Raw genomic sequence first — 19,967 nt, forward strand, 5'->3', positions numbered from 1 at the left:
AGTGGATTCCTTGATTGCACTGGGCAGGTTCTCTCACTTGGAAAGTTCCATCCTCTGAAACATCTCTACATTGTACTTACTGACAGAGCTAGTCATTCAACTATAAATATTTTACAGATACTTTAAATTGATCAGTGTTTAAATTAATACCATCTTAGTGCAATTCTTAACATGCTTTGCGCAATAGGGTTCTGCTGCAATGTTAATTCAGCTTGACTTTTTTTTTTTTTTTAAATACATGCTCTTTAATATTTCATAGGTACATCAGTGTACGGTCTAGTAGTGTATTCCCGGAGAAAAGCGCACCAACAGACTTGTTTTCCTGTTTTGAAACATTAACGATGGTGTTGTGAAGGATGGCTGGCGCTTGTCTCACACGAGAAGCTGAAAATGAAAAGGTTATGTGAACAGTCACAGCCATCTCTCCCTTCAACATATCCACCAGGATCACTTCACAATATCAGAATACTATTCAGTCTTATCAACACATTATTAAACTCATTACAAAATAACTGCATAAATCATGTGCAATTCATACTGTTCTGAAACCCTTCACATCAACAAAAAAGGTAGCATTTTTCTCACCTAGATCAATAAAAGCAACAACAACAAAAAAGGGGGGGGCAAAGTTGTTCTTCAGTCGCTCCAATGGATTCAGTACTCTGGTATCAAATACAAACCTACAGCAAAAACAAGAGGGGATTTAAGGCTTACAGCACTTCTACCACCCCACCCCCACGTTAAACTGGGGAGTCCTGTCACTAACCAATAAGATGGGGGGGCGCAGCCTACGCAACCGGTTAAGGCAAAGTGAGTGTGTGTCCACCTCCACTCCCCCCCACCTAACATCAGATGATAGCTCTACGCCAGGAACCTTTTGTCTTTAAAAGCTGTAGTGCAAGTAGGAAGACTTTTGTAACGGTAAATACTAAATGGCGTTGCGTTATTGCTTGAGGGCTGCAAAGTCTGAGTTCACTTCCTACTGAGACTTCAGTGGAAGAGGACTCGTTACACCTCACCTGATTAGGTCAAATGTACATTGTCCATCAATGACTGACTGGTTTGATAAATGAACCAAGTGAGTCAAACTAGGTGACAATTGGTTGAGTAAGAAAAGCAACAGACTTTGCAGCCCTCTGGATATTTCTCTGTAAATGTCATGCCCAGTTCATAATGAACTCTTAGTCCCTACCCCTAAACTCCTCATGGTCCCTTGTAGATCTAAGTGCCTAGGTGTAGGGGGGGGTAGACTTCCAAATCGCATTAACTTTGTCTCTGTGTCCCTCCAAACCATGGGAACTACAAGTTGTCTTCCTCCTGCTGTAACACACAGTTGTATGATCACATCCTGTTTCTGCACATCCCAAAAATTGTGCTGCAAAAAAAAATCCCCTACACTCACTCGTAAAAAAATACATCTCCTTTCAAAACAAAAGAACACTCTTCCATGATGCAGATAGACTCACATTTGCATTTGAATTCAAACTTAAGTTTGTGGTTGATTAAAAACACATCGAAGTGCTATCATTGCATGACGAATAAGTATCACGCTGATCGAGAAGTCCAACCAAAAGGCAAACTTGTTATGCAAAACGTTGACAACCCAAAGTGATTCAATACATTTTAGTACTGTGTTCGACTAGATGGCAATTCTGTCTTATAAAAAGGACATCACTACGAAAAATGCATCAGCCTTTTAAAATATGCAGCGCTTCAATATAAAGTGCTTCATTGTTATTTTTTTTACAGTTTCTTATTAAAATATTGTATCCCTGGAGTGAAACCATAGTAAACATGTTACACATTGGTAAAAATAAACATTTTGGAATGTCTTTAAAAAAAAGTCCCATTAGGTGATTTTGGTCAAGCTGAACTTGTTCCTGGAGCCTGGAAAGCAAAGTTATTCAAGTCTTATTACTCCATTCACAGTATCACATGCAGTCATTGAAAAAAGTATTTGGATGGTAAAAGAATGAATGGGTGAAAAAAGGGTTAGATAAAAAAAAAAAATGTAATAACAGCTTGGAAATGTATGGATGAGAAAAATGGTACGGGAAAGAAAATGGAAGCCATGCAGTGGAGTGGTGATGTTAAGATCCATCTTGACCTGAAAGCTGGGCATTCAGGAGGGCTACGACTGTATATCCTTGGGCCAAAGCTGACTTGCTGTTATCAACAATAAAATAATAAGCTGTGTGTAAAACTACTGGGGGAGATACTTCTACCTCTTAACTACCAAGTTACAAGAATAACTTGACCCATAATGCTCTCTGAGTATCTAGGAGATAAGAAAAGGCCAAATCTACAAGTAAACATAGTTGCCAACTTCAGTAGCGCCTAACAGCGCTTTAAATAATTCCAGCAGTACATGGAAACCCAGCAGCACCATACAATAGACAGGCAAAAAAAAGTCTTATATCCATCTTCCCATTGGTTCCTTTTTAGCAATGCATCAGCAGTCTGGCATTGTTGTTGCTCACTGCTGTTTACTTTGGGGGGGGGGGGGGGTGGACAATTAATTGCGTACTGTTTCTTTGTGTTCATCCCCCCCACCATCTTTCTAAGCTGACAGAAGATTATCTGCGCTACCAGACATGCCCCTATTTACCAAAAAGCACCATGGTGATAAGGCAAAAAAAACTAACTAATTTACACTTCAGTTTAAAGATGGCCAGGAGATGACAGGCGAGCAAAACAAAAAAAAGAGTAAAAGAAAAAAGAGGGATGGAATAGTTTGGTGAGAAGAGTTAGATGGTGAGCAAGATGCTGTTGTGGTACGTTAGCATGCGTTAGCTAGCATGCGAAGACGACGATTTAGATGGCGACGGCGTCTGTGCCTTTGGATGTGGCTGAGGCACGACGACGGGGGAGGGTTTCTGGAGCAGCGTGGCAAAGAGCACGAGTGTGGAGGTGGGCAGGTAGACGCAGAAGAAGAGGACCACGTCCTCGGTCAGGCAGAGGATCAAGGAGACCATGGTACACTGCTCCCCCAGGGCCCAGTCCACCAGCACCCCTACCAGGAGGTAGTACACATGGAACTCCTGCAGCTCCTCCCACTCTCCCCCGCCTCCGTCCAAGCCCCAGCCCACCTCAGAGTCGCCGCCCCCTCCATTGTCACTCACCATGGGCTTCATCTCTGGCCCCTCCACCGACACAGTGGGGCGGCTCCGCCCTCGCTCCACCACCCGTTCCAGCTTCCTGCTGTTTTCCACGAACTCCTGCAGGGAGAGATGGAAAGGAGTGTCATACCATGTGCTGAAACGCACCAGTGTCGGTTAATATAAACTTAATATATCATGTGACTCAGTTGGTAGAGCATGGCACTTGCAACTCCAGGGTTGTGGGTTCGATTCCCATGGGGCACCAGTATGAAAGAAAAGTATAAAACTGTATGCACTCACTACTGTAAGTCTGCTAAAATGAAAACAAATTCATGTAAATGAATGCATTACCTTCGTCATTAAACCACAGAATCCTTAGCTTTAGTGTACCAAAACAAAAACCTAGACTGAACAAAACGTGAAATGTTTGTCCTGTATTTCATGAGCTGAAATAAAAGATCCCATAAATGTTCCATACGTTCAAAAACGGTATTTCTCTTCAATTATGTGCACAAATGTGTTTTACATACCTGTTAGTGAGCATTTCTCTTTTGCCAAGAAAATCCATCCACCTGATAGATGTGGCATATCAAGAAGCTGATTAAACAGCATGATCATTACACAGGTGCACTTTGTGCTGGGGACAATAAAAGGCCAATAAATGTGCAGCTTTGTCACAACACAATGGCACAGATGTCTCAAGTTGAGGGAGCGTGACATGCCACACCTGTCAGGTGGATGGATTATCTTGGCAAAGGAGAAATGCTCACTAACAGGGATGTAAACAAATTAGTGCACAACATTTGAGCTAAATAAGCTTTTTGTGCATATGGAACATTTCAGGGATCTTTTATTTCAGCTCATGAAACACGGGACCAACACTTTACATGTTGCATTTATATTTTTGTCCAGTATAGATACACATTTAATTTCCCATTTCAACAAAATCCCACCAGTATACCATATCTTCACGTAGATTACCATCAGGGCTTTGTCCATGTAGAACTCCTTGCCCGGTGTACCGTCGTTGTATTTGGTGTCGATGGCGAAGCAGAGGAAGAGCACGTCCACCACGATCTCGAAGATGGACAGGAAGCAGTGGGCCACCAGGAAGGCAAAGAGGCAGACGATGATGAGGGGGAGGACCCACTCTGCGTAGTCCCGCTGGTAGTTCAGCAGCAGTACACCGGCGAACGCTGTGGACGTCACGATCAGGATCTGACCACACACACACACACACAGTCATTCAAATTTTTACTCCTCAAATTCAGGCAATTGAACAGTCAACGCCACAGGAGGTTGGTGGCTCCTTAATTGGGGAGGACGGGCCCGTGGTAATGGCAGGAACAGAATTAGTGAAATGGTATCAAATGCATGGTTTCCAGGTGTTTGATGCCATTCCATTTACTCTGTTCTGGCCATTATTATGAGCCGTTCTCTCCTCAACAGCCTCCTGTGAGTCCACGCAATCAGGCCCACACTCAAGGTAACGGCTGCCCTTAACCACAGATCTAGGAACAGATTACCCTACCCCCATTCTAACCTTAATCATCAAGGGGTTGAAAAGTAGATCTGATCCTGTAACAGTGAATAGGGACTACTCTGAAGCCCTCAAGTATCCCAGCTGCCCCCCTCACCTTGCCCAGGAAGAGGACAAAGTCTCCCACGGCGTTGATGGCGGCCACCCTCAGAGCGTTCTCCACCAGAATCACAAAGGCGTCGCGCGCCGACGTACAGAAACTGGTGCTGTTGATGGCTGTCGCCGCGTACGCATTCTAACGACAGAGAGAAGACTGTAGTCACTAAAGCAGACCAGCAGGACACGAACCAACTTACACCTGTTATCTATCCTTTATTTATATAAAATAAATATCCAATTAGGGGGAAGGAAAGCACTCCTACCTGATTCAAATAGTTGAGGCACTTCTCCAAACACCACAGGCAGCAGATACAGGTCTTCAACATGCAGCGAGCACATGCATTTTCCTGAGTGAGAGAGAGAGATGGGGAAAGGCATCTGAGATGCACTACTTTTCAAAAATAGATACAATAGTTTTCAAAACTGTTCCCCTGCAGAGCTCCAGAACTTAGTGTTCTCACATCTCCATGCTAAACCAAAAGATAGTGGAAACTGAAAGCAGCAGGCAGTCAGATTGCTGTAGGCCAGCCCAACATCGTGGGACAGGTCAGAGCATTAGTCAGCTGAAGTTACCTCCACTCTCAGAACTCTGGAGCGCTAATGCCAATTTATCCCTTCAATTCATTATGCTGCAAGGTGTCTCTCCATAGATCAAGTCAAGCAGCAACACTTGGGACATGACAACAAACAGTAAGTTAAGGACAACAGACACTAACTCACATTACCCTCCAAGGAGAATAAAGAAAAATACATGATAATATAGTAACATGGTTTACCATATGTTTATCCAAAATGAGTTGGAAATACAGTCATTATATGTCCCATTTATTAACCAACACCCCTAATGTTACCAGCACCGTGTCAAACCCAAACAGCCATCTGAACATAAACCTAAAATAAATCCTCTCTTCTCTAAATACTGTCTTAAACAGAGCAACAGAAGATGGCAGGTGTCATGTCACAACAATGTTGACATTGACAGCAATGTAGATATACTGGCGAAGGGCGAACAAGCTAGCCTTGATTAGCTTGTACAGCACATCACTGTATGTAACATGCAGTATTTTATTATTCTCCATACAATGAATGTCAGAGAGAGAGAGAGATAGTAAACAGCGTGCGTTACCTTGCCCTTGAGCTGGTTGTGGACGTACATGAGGAAGAGGCGTGGGATCTTGACCAGGGTGATAATGAAGGAGCCCTTGGCCACCGTGCCCAGGTGGTACCTCATCAGCCTCAGCACTGACGACAGGATGGGCGTCACTGGCAGCCTGGTCTTGTCCCTGAGACGGAGGAAGGGATCGAGGGAAATAGAATGGTGGTCAAATAAATGAAGAGACAGAAGTTTAAATTGACATTCTTGTTCTCCTCGCTGTAATTCCTAGAACTCTGCGGGAACAGATTACCCATAAATTCCTCGATTTTTGTTTTAGCAGAACACATTTCTGTGACAGACAAAATCGAATGTTATTATTAATCTTATAGCCTATATCCTATAAAATAAACATTTCAAATCATTGTATTTGTCACATGCTCCGAATACAACAGGTGTAGACCTTAGTGAAATGCTTACTTAAAAGCCCTTAACTTCTTAAAGCATTGTTGGTTAAGTAAAAAAAAAAAGAAAATAAAAGTAACAAATAATTAAAGAGCAGCAGTAAAATAACAATAGCGAGGCTATATACAGGGGGTACCAGTACAGAGTCAATGTGCTGGGGCACCAGTTAGTCGAGGTAATATGTACATGTAGGTAGAGTTTGTACAGAAACAAATCATGAAAACATAATTTCAGAGTCAGACCTTGTGTAGTAGTACGTTACCACAGCCCCAGCGACAGTCATCTGCTGGCAGGCCAGGATGAACTCACTGATCCAGATGAGGCCCACAGCGTGGTACCACGTCATGTACTGCAGAGGCCCAGTCAGACGGAACTCTGTCAGACCTGTCTCCTCGTTCTGGACCGGGTTCCCTGAGGTGGACATCTCAGTCTCAGTCTAGTGGTCGGGACTAGTTTGGACAAGTTCCTGAATAAGGCCAATACAGTAAACTGAACTAAACCGTACTAGTGCAGTGTGCTGTTGTGTTGGAATTCATCACTTACCATTTGTAAAGGTTCTCTCTCTCTCTCACTCACTTTCGCTTCCAGCACATCCAGAAGAGGAGAACTACTGCCTCCCTCTCTCTCTCCCTCCCTCCCTCCCTCCCTCCCTCCCTCCCTCCCTCCCTCTCCCTCTCTCGCCAACCTCCCTCCCCCTCTCACCGGTGGTCCCGAGGAAGAGCAGCACCAGGCCCCAGTACATCCAGAAGAGGAGCAGGGCCAGGAAGGTGCAGAAGGGCTGCAGGGTGAGCAGCGGCAGGTGGATAAACACCTTGCCAGCCACGTGGAACAGGGCGATGGTCAGGGCCACTCGCTTCCTCATGAACAGCATCAGCAGGAGAAGGATCACCTGAAGGGGGAGAGAGAGGAAGGGAAAATCAAACAGAAAAAGAGAGAAGGGTATAGGAAGAGAGGGATGAGAGAAATTGGGATCGATTAGGAGGGAGGGGGATATAAATTAGTGGAGAAGAGAACAACGGGTCAAGAGAAGGTGGAAGGGACATAGGAAGACAAAAACAGACAGGAAGACAAGGGGTAATAGAGAATGATGAAACAAATGGAAGATGGTCAACAGGAGAGGGAGAGAGCGAGAGGAAGGTTAAAGAGGGAGAGGAGGGGGGAGTAAAAAAGTAGGGAGGTGCCAGGAGTCAAGAGTTTGAGATTTCAAAACAGCGCCAGGCATTCAATCTGAAATGTCACACACACCCCACCCACAATTTACAAGGCTTGGTTGCCCAGTCTCCCTTTCATTCCAAACACAAACACTAACTGTACTCACTGTGAATACGGTGGCAGCGATGGCATACACCAGAAGCACCTGGGCTTTGTCCCTTGTCATCCCTGCTTCCTCCTTAGCATCTTTAGTCTCCGTAGTCTCTGCAGTCTCTTTAGATAAGGTCTTGTTGGCAGTTAACCGGCGGTCTATGTACATCCACCACAGAATGCTTGTGCCCGCTACAGAAAAATGGAGACACTTTTTATGATAGATTGAACACCTGCACACTGCTAAATGCAAAGAGGACTGTCCCAAAAATGATCATAGAATGACTGTTAGGTGCAAAACTATGTCACGGTTTTCAGTTGTTATTTTGATTGATCAAAACACTGCACAGGAAGTAAGGCCAGGAGACAGGTAATGAGCTCACCCAGGGAGCCCAGGACCACCATGGCAGTGAGGATCCAGACCAGCACAGCAGAGATGTAGCGGATGATCACCATTAGGATCATGGAGAGCACTGTAGCACAACACAGATCTAGGATCAGCGAACCCTGCTCTCGGCCTCAACCCTAACCTCAACCATTTGGAATCAAAAACCAAAACTGACCACGAATCAGAACTCAAGAGAACCAGTTCACCAAGTGAACTTACTCTAACCCACATGTACTCTGAGCATTAACTCCCAAATGTACAAGTTCATGGCTCCCATGTCATGCCCTTTCCCTGAGAGCTTTCTTCCTCTCATTCCAAAGAGTGCAGTCTCGGGGGGGACTCAAAGATGTGATGACTTTGCCGCATTTTCACTGAGCACTGTGTTTCTCCGCTGTTGATGTCTGACCTACAGTAACTGCTTATGTACTGACACTTCATACTGATATGGAGAAATCAGCAGAATGCACTAGAGCAGGACAGATGTTCCCTATGCAGGTCTATTCTTTACTGGCTCACATTAGGGAAGGCTCAGAGACTAGTGGGCCCCAGAAATACAATGAAGATTTAGTCATTGACTCTCACAAGACCAATCCCTCCCACTGAGTTTAGAGACTAAGGCCCTGTCCAGAAACAACCCTTAGCCCCTTCCCCTGGTTCTTCATGTAGATCTGAAACAATTGGATTGGCATGGAAGTAGTTCCACCTTGTTCCCCAATGGGTGCAGATTTTGCCATATTGCTTATACCTATCCAGCATCCCCCTGAGATACCGCTGATAACAAACACATGCTGATGAGGTCATCACCTAGAGCCAGCAGGCAGAGGCCCACGATGATCTCCTTGCTGGCCATCACGCCACCGATCAGCCTGTGCAGCACGCTGTTGTCGCTCACAAACATCACCACAGCCTCTGCGAACTTGGCATAGCAGGAGATGTCCACCGGTGTGCAGCGGTTGAACACCGGGAGAGATTTGCTGTGGGATGGAACGAAGCAGAGGTCAAACGTCAGGGGTCACATTACCTGGGAGGTTCTCTAAAACATGACTGGTTTGAATACTTTAAAAAAATACATATATAAATATGTAACCCCCCCTTTCTTGAGGTAATATCTAATCTATATGAGTGGTTAAGTGAAAGTCCTTTAATGGTTCTGAATGAAAATAAGCAATCTAAGCCTATTGAAATGCAGCCCTAATGTTAGGACTTCCTACCTTGGTGGAACTGGAAGTTTGGGACATTTGTCAAACCTCTCTGGAAGGCCGGGGTATTTGTGACCGGCTAGTTCGTATGAACACAGCTCCGACCCTGAGTGAAATACAAAGACATTGAACACAAGAAAGTGAAACCATATACATACCTAGAACCATAAGGACGATTGATTTAAATTCAGTCTCTCCAGAAGTGATCAGTTATAGCTCAATATGTTGTCTAAACCAACATATGCTGATCCATATTTCATCCTTTTCCCTTCATGCAACTGAGCACGTTACACAATCTTGTTCTTAACTGTGTTACGCTCACTGCCACAGGAATTCAGAATCAGAACACAAGACCTCTGGAGAAGGCAAAGTAACATAACCCCAGCCCAGTCTATCATGAGGCATACACGGAGTGTGTGTGTCACAATAAGGATATACAGTACTGACAGTAGACACACAAGCCTGGCTGAAGGACGGGCTAGGATAGCACAAACAACAGTACCCATACAGCAAGGGGTGGCAATGGCCTTAATGGTGCCTTTGTTCATCTAGTCCACTCTCCACATGTGCCAAGGTGCCTGCTGTGCCAGAGTGTGTGTGTGTGTGTGTTGAATGAAAGGACAGTATTAAGGGAAGATGGCACGCGGGATCACGGTCATGTCAGTGTTTGTAGAAAGTGTTTGTCGTTCCAAAGGATGGCAGTGATTCACTGTCAATGACGTGATGGATGGCTGCTGGAACGATGACCTAGTAGCCTTCTGTTTATGGGGGGGGGGGGGGGGAGAAACACCTGCTCCTCATAGCACTCTTTGCTAACGGAACGATCTTTTGCAAAAAAAGAAATGTAATGCCGCTCATCTAAAACTTTGTGGTGATTCTTTTTTTTCTTCTCCTTCATGGATATGATGTGAGATTGTGAAGAATAAAATGCAAGAGCTTCCTTTCAAAACAATTCATGACATGACCACTATCGACAAGCAGATTTTCTAATCAATAACTTATGTGCTGGGGTCCACAGCATTATCAGTAGAGAGTTACTGAGAGGAATAGAGAATCCGTCAATGATTCAATATGCTGTCAGCGTTGTGCTTGTGTGTGCTTTGATGGCAGAAAAGCTTATAGCTGACAGCAGTGGCGACCTGTCATTCAGGGCAGGTGGGGCTGAGCCCCACATTTTTTGTAAAAATGATACACACTTTATGTCCATTAAAATATCAAATTCATCAGAAATACAGTGAAGAAATTGTTAATGTTGTAAATGACTATTGTAGCTGGAAACAGCTGATTTTTTAAAATGGAATATCAACATAGGCGTACAGAGGCCCATTATCAGCAACCATCACTCCTGTGTTCCAATGGCACATTGTGTTAGCTAATCCAAGTTTATCATTTTAAAAAGGCTAATGAATCATTAGAAAACCCTTTTGCAATTATGATAGAACAGCTGAAAACTGTTGTTCTGATTAAAGAAGCAATAAAACTGGTTTCTTTAGACTAGTTGAGTATCTGGAGCATCAGCATTTGTGGGTTCGATTACAGGTTCAAAATGGCCAGAAACAAAGACCTTTCTTCTGAAACTCGTCAGTCTGCTCTTGTTCTGAGAAATGAAGGCTATTCCATGCGAGAAATTGCCAAGAAACTGAAGATCTCGTCCAACGATGTGTACTACTCCCTTCACAGAACAGCGCAAACTGGCTCTAACCAGAATAGAAAGAGGAGTGGGAGGCCCTGGTGCACAACTGAGCAAGAAGACAAGTACATTAGAGTGTCTAGTTTGAGAAACAGACACCTCACAAGTCCTCAAATGGCAGCTTCATTAAATAGTACCCGCAAAACACCAGTCTCACCATCTACAGTGAAGAGGTGACTCCGGGATGCTGGCCTTCTAGGCAGTGTTCAATATCTGTTCTTTTGCCCATCTTAATATCTTTTATTTTTATTGGCCAGTCAGATATTACTTTTTCTTTGCAACTCTGCCTAGAAGGCCAGCATCCCGGAGTCGCCTCCTCACTGTTGACGTTGAGACTGGTGTTTTGCCGGTACTATTTAATGAAGCTGCCAGTTGAGGACTTGCGAGGCGTCTGTTTCTCAAACTAGACACTAATGTACTTGTCCTCTTGCTCAGTTGTGCACCAGGGCCTGTATAGTTAAAATGACTATGCATATATGATAAACAGCGAGTAGCAGCAGCGTAAAAGAGGGGTTGGGGGGGCACACAATGCAAATAGTCCGGGTAGCCATTTGATTACCTGTTCAGGAGTCTTATGGCTTGGGGGTAAAACCTGTTGAGAAGCCTTTTTGTCCAAGACTTGGCACTCTGGTACCGCTTGCCATGCGGTAGTAGAGAGAACAGTCTATGATTGGGGTGGCTGGGGTCTTTGACAATTTTTAGGGCCTTCCTCTGACAGCGCCTGGTGTAGAGGTCCTGGGTGGCAGGCAGCTTAGCCCCAGTGATGTACTGGTGATGATGTACTACTACCCTCTGCAGTGCCTTGCGGTCAGAGGCCGAGCAATTGCTGTACCAGGCAGTGATGCAACCAGTCAGGATGCTCTCGGTGTTGCTGCTGTAGAAGCTTTTGAGGAGATTTGACCCATGCCAGATCTTTTTAGTTTCCTGAGGGAGAATAGGCTTTGTCGTGCCCTCTTTATGACTGTCTTGGTGTGTTTGGACCATTCTAGTTTGTTGGTGATGTGGACACCAAGAAACTTGAAGCTCTCAACCTGCTCCACAACAGCCCCGTCGATGAGAATGGAGGCGTGCTCGGTCCTCCTTTTCCTGTAGTCCACAATCATCTCCTTAGTCTTGGTTACGTTGAGGGATAGGTTGTTATTCTGGCACTACCCGGCCAGGTCTCTGACCTCCTCCCTATAGGCTGTCTCGTCATTGTGTCGTCTGCAAACTTAATGATGGTCTTGGAGTCATGCCTGGCCATGCAGTCGTGGGTGAACAGGGAGTACAGGAGGGGACTGAGCACGCACCCCTGGGGGGCTACAGTGTTGAGGATTAGCGTGGCAGATGTGTTGCTACCTACCCTCACCACCTGGGGGCGGCCCGTCAGGAACTCCAGGATCCAGTTGCAGAGGGAGGTGTTTAGTCCTAGGATCCTTAGCTTCGTGATGAGTTTTGAGGGTACTATGGTGTTGAACGCTGAGCTGTAGTCAATGAATAGCATTCTCACATAAGTGTTCCTTTTGTCCAGGTGGGAAAGGGCAGTGTGGAGTGCAATAGAGATTGCATCATCTGTGGATCTCTTTGGGCGGTATGCAAATTGGAGTGGGTCTAAGGTTTCTGGGATAATGGTTATACTGACTACGTCCGTCCTAGCTCGCTCATTAATGTCTTAATCGAAATTACGGATTGCCTCTTATCCGCTTGTCGTCCCCTTATGCCATAGTTTGTACATCTAAATTGTCAGTAGAAACCACATTTGTTTAAGCAAGTCAGCCATATCAGCTATGTTTTTTTTAAAAGGCAGTAAATGAGGCTGAATTAACTGTTTCGCTGCCAGACAAGTCTCCACTGATAGCCAGGTGTAGCAGTGGTAAGATGTTGGGACTGCTGTTGGGACAGCTTTATGTAGGCCCTAACAGTTTGTGGGCACCGTTTGTCACTGTTATAGTGCATTTAATATATTGTTTAGTGTTGTGGATTTGCTGGTAGTGCATTACACATAATTTTTTTTTGCCCCACCAAGATTTACATGCTGAAATCGCCACTGGCTGACAGTGTCCACTCTGTTTCACTAGGGCCCCTACTCACTCACCATTGTGCATGGCGAATCTCTTGAGGTCCTGGTACGTCTTCAGCTCTTCATCAGGACACAGGGACACACACAGGGCCATGGACTTGATCTTCCTCTCCACTATGTCAATGTTACATGGGTCCAGGAAGAACACATACCTGCAGACAAATCAGACAACAAAAGATATGTTCTTTATCAATAACACCTACATAAGGGATGGGTAACAAGGAACGTGAGAATTGTCAGCAATTTGTTTATCAGTTTTTTATCAATAAAATCTGTTTCCCATCACCAATATGAGGAATGAGTCACGAGATGTGAAATTGTGGGAACGTGATTCTGAGAGAGGAAAACAAAGTACCAAAATGACCGGAAAAATCCAGAAGCCTACACCTCCCCTCAATGTCCTGTTCATTTTGGGGACAAAGCAAACCCACTGCCTCAACAATACCTTATTCACTGAGATATGATAGAATGTCGCGAGATAGAGAGCCTTTGGCTGCTGCTGCTGGAACTGGTCCATGGGACTTGGCAGTGGAACGGAGAGTGAAAGGAACAAGGACATGTTAATAAGAGAATCCTTCACTGTGGTCCATCTGCCTGGTGCTTTTATACACTAGGGGGTGGGCACCTCGCCCACACACACACACACACACACACACGCACACACAGGAGGGTCATTTCATGTCATTTCAGCAGCAATGACACCCACCATCTCAGATTGTTCTGAACTCGCTTCTGTAGTTAGAAACAGATCCGATTAGCATTCCTGCAACATTATTTTGTTGAAATATAATTTGACCTCAGAAATTGATTGCACCTAAATTGGACATTAAATTTATAGGATTCATAGAATATTCAATAAATATAGTACCCAACATCCGATTTGGACCAAAAGTGTTTTCTACTAACAATGATTAAGAATCCAAAGAAATTGTCAGAAGCCACCCACGGACCCCTCACACCAATCCCTCCCCAACAACCAGAATCAGTTCTCTATGTCTGACAACACAGGCGGTTCTGGCACCTTAACTGGGGCGGACGGGCTCATAGTAATGGCTGGAATAGAATACATGGAACGGTATCTGACTCAAACACATGGTTTCCATGTGGTTGATACCATTCCATTCACTCCGTTCCAGCCATTATTATGTGTCTGACAAGTAATATGAAGCTGCAGCTCTGAGTACTGATTCTTCATACTATGTATTGTATTCTCAGTGAATTTGGTGATTTCTCCTGTTCAGAGAAATGACTCACTGAAGTTGTTCATTTTATGTCCCATCCAACATTCCTGATATAAGCAGGTTCTGACCACTAGATGGTGCCGTTCCTGCTATTAGGTCAACAAAGTTTGAAGTACCCCCCTCTAAAATGTTAAAGGGATAGTTCACCCATATTACAAAATGACATTGTTTCCGTACCCTGTAAGCAGTATATGGACAAGGTTTGAATTTCTGGTGATTCATAAGCTGGCACAGTGGTTTGCACTGCACACATGCTTGTTGAAAGGAAGATGGATATGAAAATCAAGTCACACTGGATTTATCAGAATATTTGAGGGCAGTTTGACTTTCTCTAAAGTCAGTTCTTCCTAACAGCTGAGGTTAGGATCAGACTTGGATAGACTGATCCTGGATCAACCAGCTGACGTGGCCAGAACAATACGCCTACGGCGCTGTACTGTTTACATTTGGCCCCTGCCTTGTGAATGAGGAGCTGCTTAACTGTACTTGCCAAATAAACCCTGACCAGCTATCCCTTAAGCTCTGACTTTGTTGTCACTGATTGCATTGTGTGACACCAGCCTATACCTCACAAAGGTAGGTCACTTAAAGGTTGCTGAGGGCAGGACTGAATACAGCATTGAACATAACCTCAACTTGGCCTACGTTGCTAAAATTACATTAGCCACCCCAGCAATGCTAGACTTTTTCGCACACAGAATGGCAAAAATAGACACTTTCGGACAAACAATGTGAGTACCACCAAGAAAGATCACAGCTGTGTTATTGTTATTTCCGCGTTCAAAACAACTGGGAACTGGGCAATCTCCGACATCCGACTTCAGTGCATTCAAGACAACTCAGAACTCTGAAAAAAACAAAGTTCCAAAAGGGACAAATCCAACTTGTAATTCCAAGTCAGGAACTCTGGCATTTTTCTAGCGCTCTGACTTTCTGACATTCCGGCCTGAAAATCACACACGTCATGATTAGTCTTGAAAGCACCACAAGTCTAATGACATGAAGAGAAGATATACCAAGAGAGAAGGAAGTGAGGAGGAGAATCAGAGAGAGAGAGAGAGATTGAGACAGAAACAGGATTGACAGCTGTGTAGTCCTTAATTGAATTCCGTGACAGCTGCCTTCTCAATTGAGTTCAGCATCAGGTGGTTGCGTTCGCACCGAGGCCTGTCAGTCAAGCCTCACACCAAACTCTTCTACACACACAGACACTGTCGCTGGGGCCAGCATTAATCCAGGGATCTCAGTCTACAGCGCTAGTCTGTCTGTGTGGTGTGTGTGTGTGTGTGTGTGTGTGTGTGTGTGTGTGTGTGTGTGTGTATCAGTCACATCAATAGCCCAATCCTGGGAAGGGCCCGTCAAGGTGCTTTAATGAAGCATATAATTGCTAGCTAATGTGATGATTATGGACCGGAGAAGCTAACCAGTGAGCCTGAAAAAGGTTCTCAAGGGCAGAAGCCATTTCATTTAAAATAGTTCTGTCGATAAAACCGCCATCTATACATTTGCATGTGCCTGTCAATAAACATACACCCACACCTTTGACACCCATGTCAGACTATTACCCAGGACTAGAGGCTTGGGGATTATTTCAGACTGGGCACGCTAGTCACTGTGGGATCAATCAACACAATAGCCATGTACAACCAAGGGTCCAATATCCCTATAGCTATTCATTTAAATAGCCTTACCCACAGGTGTGTCTTTACACAACACAACCCTACCACAAGCATCAACAGCACACTATAACTGAAATCAGTTTACTCATTGTAGGTACAACTGTCCACTCTAAAATGGGACTGAAGACACCATTCAGGAGACAAATTAAAAGGGTGGGTGTTATGTGCAACACAGCCAGTTTGTGGTTGTTCAAAGGAAGAGTGAGAGAGACGAGGCAGCGTCTGCACCACCCAACAGACAGAGAGAGACGAGGCAGCGTCTGCACCACCCAACAGACAGAGAGAGACGAGGCAGCGTCTGCACCACCCAACAGACAGAGAGAGACGAGGCAGCGTCTGCACCACCCAACAGACAGAGAGAGACGAGGCAGCGTCTGCACCACCCAACAGACAGAGAGAGACGAGGCAGCGTCTGCACCACCCAACAGACAGAGAGAGACGAGGCAGCGTCTGCACCACCCAACAGACAGAGAGAGACGAGGCAGCGTCTGCACCACCCAACAGACAGAGACACAAGGTAGTGTCTGCACCACCCAACAGACAGAGACAAGGCAGTGTCTGCACCACCCAACAGACAGAGACAAGGCAGTGTCTGCACCACCCAACAGACAGAGACAAGGCAGTGTCTGCACCACCCAACAGACAGAGACAAGGCAGTGTCTGCACCACCCAACAGACAGAGACAAGGCAGTGTCTGCACCACCCAACAGTGCAGAAACAAAAGGAGTAAACGATGTATGGAAAGAAAGAGAAGAGAAACCTACAGAGACAGAAAGAAAAATAAAGCAAAAATAAAAAGAGTGAGCGAGAAAGAAAGAGAGAAATATAAAAAGAGACTGCCAGCCAGTGACATCTGAGTTTTCTTCACAACAATTTGGGTGACAGGGTCCTCCTGGTGTGAGCCAGCACCCTCTCAAGAAAAAAAGTCTTCCTCCGTTCACTTACATAGTCACTGACTGATACCAAGCTACTTTCTCCCCATTCCCTATGATTAGCTATATCTTATGTCTGTAAATATTGGCAGCAGGGCAATACATACCATTTCTACACACATTAACACAATAGATGAATTCTATGTTCAATAGGAAGAAACTAGCATCATTATTTTAAACAATGAAAAATGACATGTTCCATTGTTTCATCAGCAGTCTGGCCAAACGGTAAGAGGAGAAACGTCAAGCAGAGCGAATTCAAACCCATTAATATCTCTTCACTGACACTCCGGCAAAACCCCAAAAAAATGAATTACCCTGTGCTGATGACCCACAGGTCTGTACCACAGGAGGTATTCTAATTCCTAATTCGATGGTACCCCTAGCCAATCATTAAGCACACAGTCAATCCAAAGAGGTGAAGTAATCAGCATGCAATGCAAATGAAGTGGGCTGAAATACCGGTGTTCCCAGAGGGTGTTGCAGGCAGTAAGTACAGTTGACCGTGACAGAACGTCCTACTCCTAAGGCCTCTGCATATTTATTCAAGGTTTTATTTATGCCAGTTTCCCATAGACCACGGTTAAAATGACTGCAATTTGACATTTCTATTGAGCCATTGAGCAACGGGACAAAGCTATTTCTTAATATTTCTCAATGATGGGCTAATTCGCCCTACCATTTGTGTTTGTAAACATAGGGGTGAGTTTTGGCAAATGTCACTGCCACTTTAAGATATAAGTGTGTGTAGTGGGTGAGAGACTCACTTTTTGTCCGTCTGATCCAGTCCACTCAGCCTGACCCCTTCAATCTGCTCATTGCGTTGGCCGCAGGTGTTCCCGTAGCTGTCATACCCAAAGACCAGGCGGCCTGCGCCCCCCGTGGCGATGGTGAACCCACAGATACTCCCCTGAGAGAAGCATTACCAAGCATTAGCATCCAATGCTACAAATGCAATGCACTCGTGTATGAATTTGTATCAATTCCAGGAAATTGAAAAGTACTTAATTTGTTCTCTCTCTCTCTAGTAGCCATCTACTAAGTCTAGTTGCCAGTTTGATTCCCACTTTTTCATTGCCTGGTCTGAGAGTAGAATATCTATTCAGATCGGTTTGTTTGTTTCATACATTTTAGCCACAATGTCAACCATTCTGAAAAGTCTGAGCACACTTGAAGTTTAAACTTCAGGAGATGTTGTTAATTGTGTGCATGCTTGGAGACAATTGGCTGAGCAAAGGTGGTGGGTGTGGTAACCTGACACAGGTGCCACTAGCCAGGCAGTCAATCAGCTGGGCATTTATAAAGTGTGTCATGAGGCGGTGAACGACTTTCATAGAGGTGAGCCTTGTATTTAGTATTCAAATGTGGTTTAACATATTTATGGTATTACATTGTTCTTCGTTTTCAATTGTAAAACGAATTGGCATATATACTTACCATTCCAACACAGAATACAGTAAATAAAAGGAACCACGGCAAATCCGTGCAACTTCGATCCTCCAAGGGTTTCCATTCTCTCTTTGTCCTCTGGAAAACAAAATATCAACACATCGTCGGTGCCACATTAGCAAATAGGATACAGTCTATATGCGTCTTTGTCAATTCAAAGGTGACACTGTTGGCTACACATGCTATTTCACACACAAAAAATGTACAATGGCAGGCAATTTCATTGACATTTTATTTTCGTAGAGACTGTGGCCGAATGTAGTGAAACATTACTTTGCTTTAAACAATCACATTTAACGATATTCTGCTATTCTTCATTGTCAAGGCGCTGTTCAATAGTGTAAAAATCTCGCACGTTGCGCGAGGAGAGGTGAGGTTTGTTTACAAAGCTAACGGTGCTCACGAGCTATTTATGGTATGCAAAGCTGCTTTCAAGCGGTAGCCTATGCAAAATGTCGGTGGTAATGAACTAAACTATTAAACCATTATTGTCGCAAGTTATAGCTCGATATTTCCTCGGCTTCAATAATAGGATTACCACTAGTCTTCCCCGATGAATATAGCCTAGGTTTATCTAATCTGACCACGGTGGTGAGAATTGTCATTGGATGCCAGCGGTCGCAACAATATAAGCAGTGCAATCGCCGTTGCATGCATGATGTTTAAGGTGCAATTAAATGAATGCAACATGGGGATGGAGGAAACCGTTAGCTTACCTCTGTGCTACCGCAGCATCCCATTGCAGTCAAGGGTTAGATTTGAGAAGAGCTAAATGCTACAGCACAAAAACCCAAACTTGCAGGGAGTTAAGGGTATTATGTTTACCCTGCATGAATTGCAACACACCGATTTGTAGATTAGAAAGGCGACACAAATGGTATATTCCATCCAAAATGCATACTAATATCTATCTCCTTCCTCCAGGTATAAGGGATTAATAGTTTAGGATTTATCGCACCACACTTCCTGGTGGATCGTGCAGATGCAGCCGGAAAAGCAACGTAGCATCCATTCATGAGACTGCGCATTTGTTACCCGACTATAACCGGAGGATGGCGGGACTTTGGCGGAGCGCGCGACTTCTAAAAGCACGGCTTTATCTTTGTATCCTAATGTCCATTTACTCTAACCACACAATATGACGCACTCGTCCATGATAAACTATCAGACATAAAAACAAAACTGGAGGTGTTGTGGGCCTAAGAAAACAACCCTAATGCACATCAATTTAAAAATGAATAGGCCAGCTAAGGGGGCATGATATGTTACAATTAATTTGTATTGTCAGCGCTTCCATTATCAAATTAACATAACGGGATGACCATTTCCGTTCATCTAAATCCAAATTGTTCATCACAGAGGTTAATGCAAATTTTATCAACCAATAGATTATGCTATATAGCCTAGGCTACTTGATCAATATTCTAGCAACTACCTATAATTTATTTGTTTTTGAAAGATTTGTTCGTAAACCAATCATCTTAATCAAATGTATACTGTATGATAATGTATGAACAGCATACACATTTTAAGCTGGGGGAAAAAGAATCACACAACTTTTCACAATACGAAAATATATATTAACGCTTTTCTCACTCTCAAACGGTATCCAGGATTTTTCTGCACGCTGTATTCTGTCCCCAAATAAGGGTTGTCCACTGTTTTCCTGGGCCTTCCTTGCTGGGAACCGCTTGTCGAACTTCTCTGTTCCATCTTCTTGGCTGTGTGGG

At 44.3% G+C, this 19,967-nt stretch overlaps 1 protein-coding gene across 2 annotated transcripts; it reads right to left on the reverse strand.

Moving 5' to 3' along the window:
* Positions 1 to 233: 233 nt before the first annotated feature.
* Positions 234 to 19,967, reverse strand: LOC115171509 (choline transporter-like protein 1). Of its 2 annotated transcripts, none has more exons than XM_029728427.1 (16): positions 19,834 to 19,967; positions 18,226 to 18,315; positions 17,556 to 17,698; positions 12,952 to 13,088; positions 9,200 to 9,293; positions 8,793 to 8,962; positions 7,984 to 8,073; positions 7,617 to 7,792; positions 7,001 to 7,187; positions 6,541 to 6,709; positions 5,867 to 6,023; positions 5,004 to 5,087; positions 4,739 to 4,876; positions 4,083 to 4,319; positions 3,123 to 3,218; positions 234 to 1,887 (listed from the first exon to the last, which is right to left on the reverse strand). In XM_029728427.1, the coding sequence occupies exons 1-16, from the start codon at positions 19,948 to 19,950 to the stop codon at positions 1,864 to 1,866; spliced, it is 2,109 nt and encodes a 702-aa protein (XP_029584287.1). In that variant the 5' UTR covers positions 19,951 to 19,967; the 3' UTR covers positions 234 to 1,863. The 2 variants fall into 2 exon arrangements, with proteins under 2 accessions (XP_029584287.1, XP_029584294.1); XM_029728434.1 differs by lacking the exon at positions 19,834 to 19,967 and adding an exon at positions 18,954 to 19,274.

The sequence above is a fragment of the Salmo trutta genome, chromosome 3 (assembly GCF_901001165.1).
Source record: "Salmo trutta chromosome 3, fSalTru1.1, whole genome shotgun sequence".
Lineage (NCBI taxonomy): Eukaryota > Metazoa > Chordata > Actinopteri > Salmoniformes > Salmonidae > Salmo > Salmo trutta.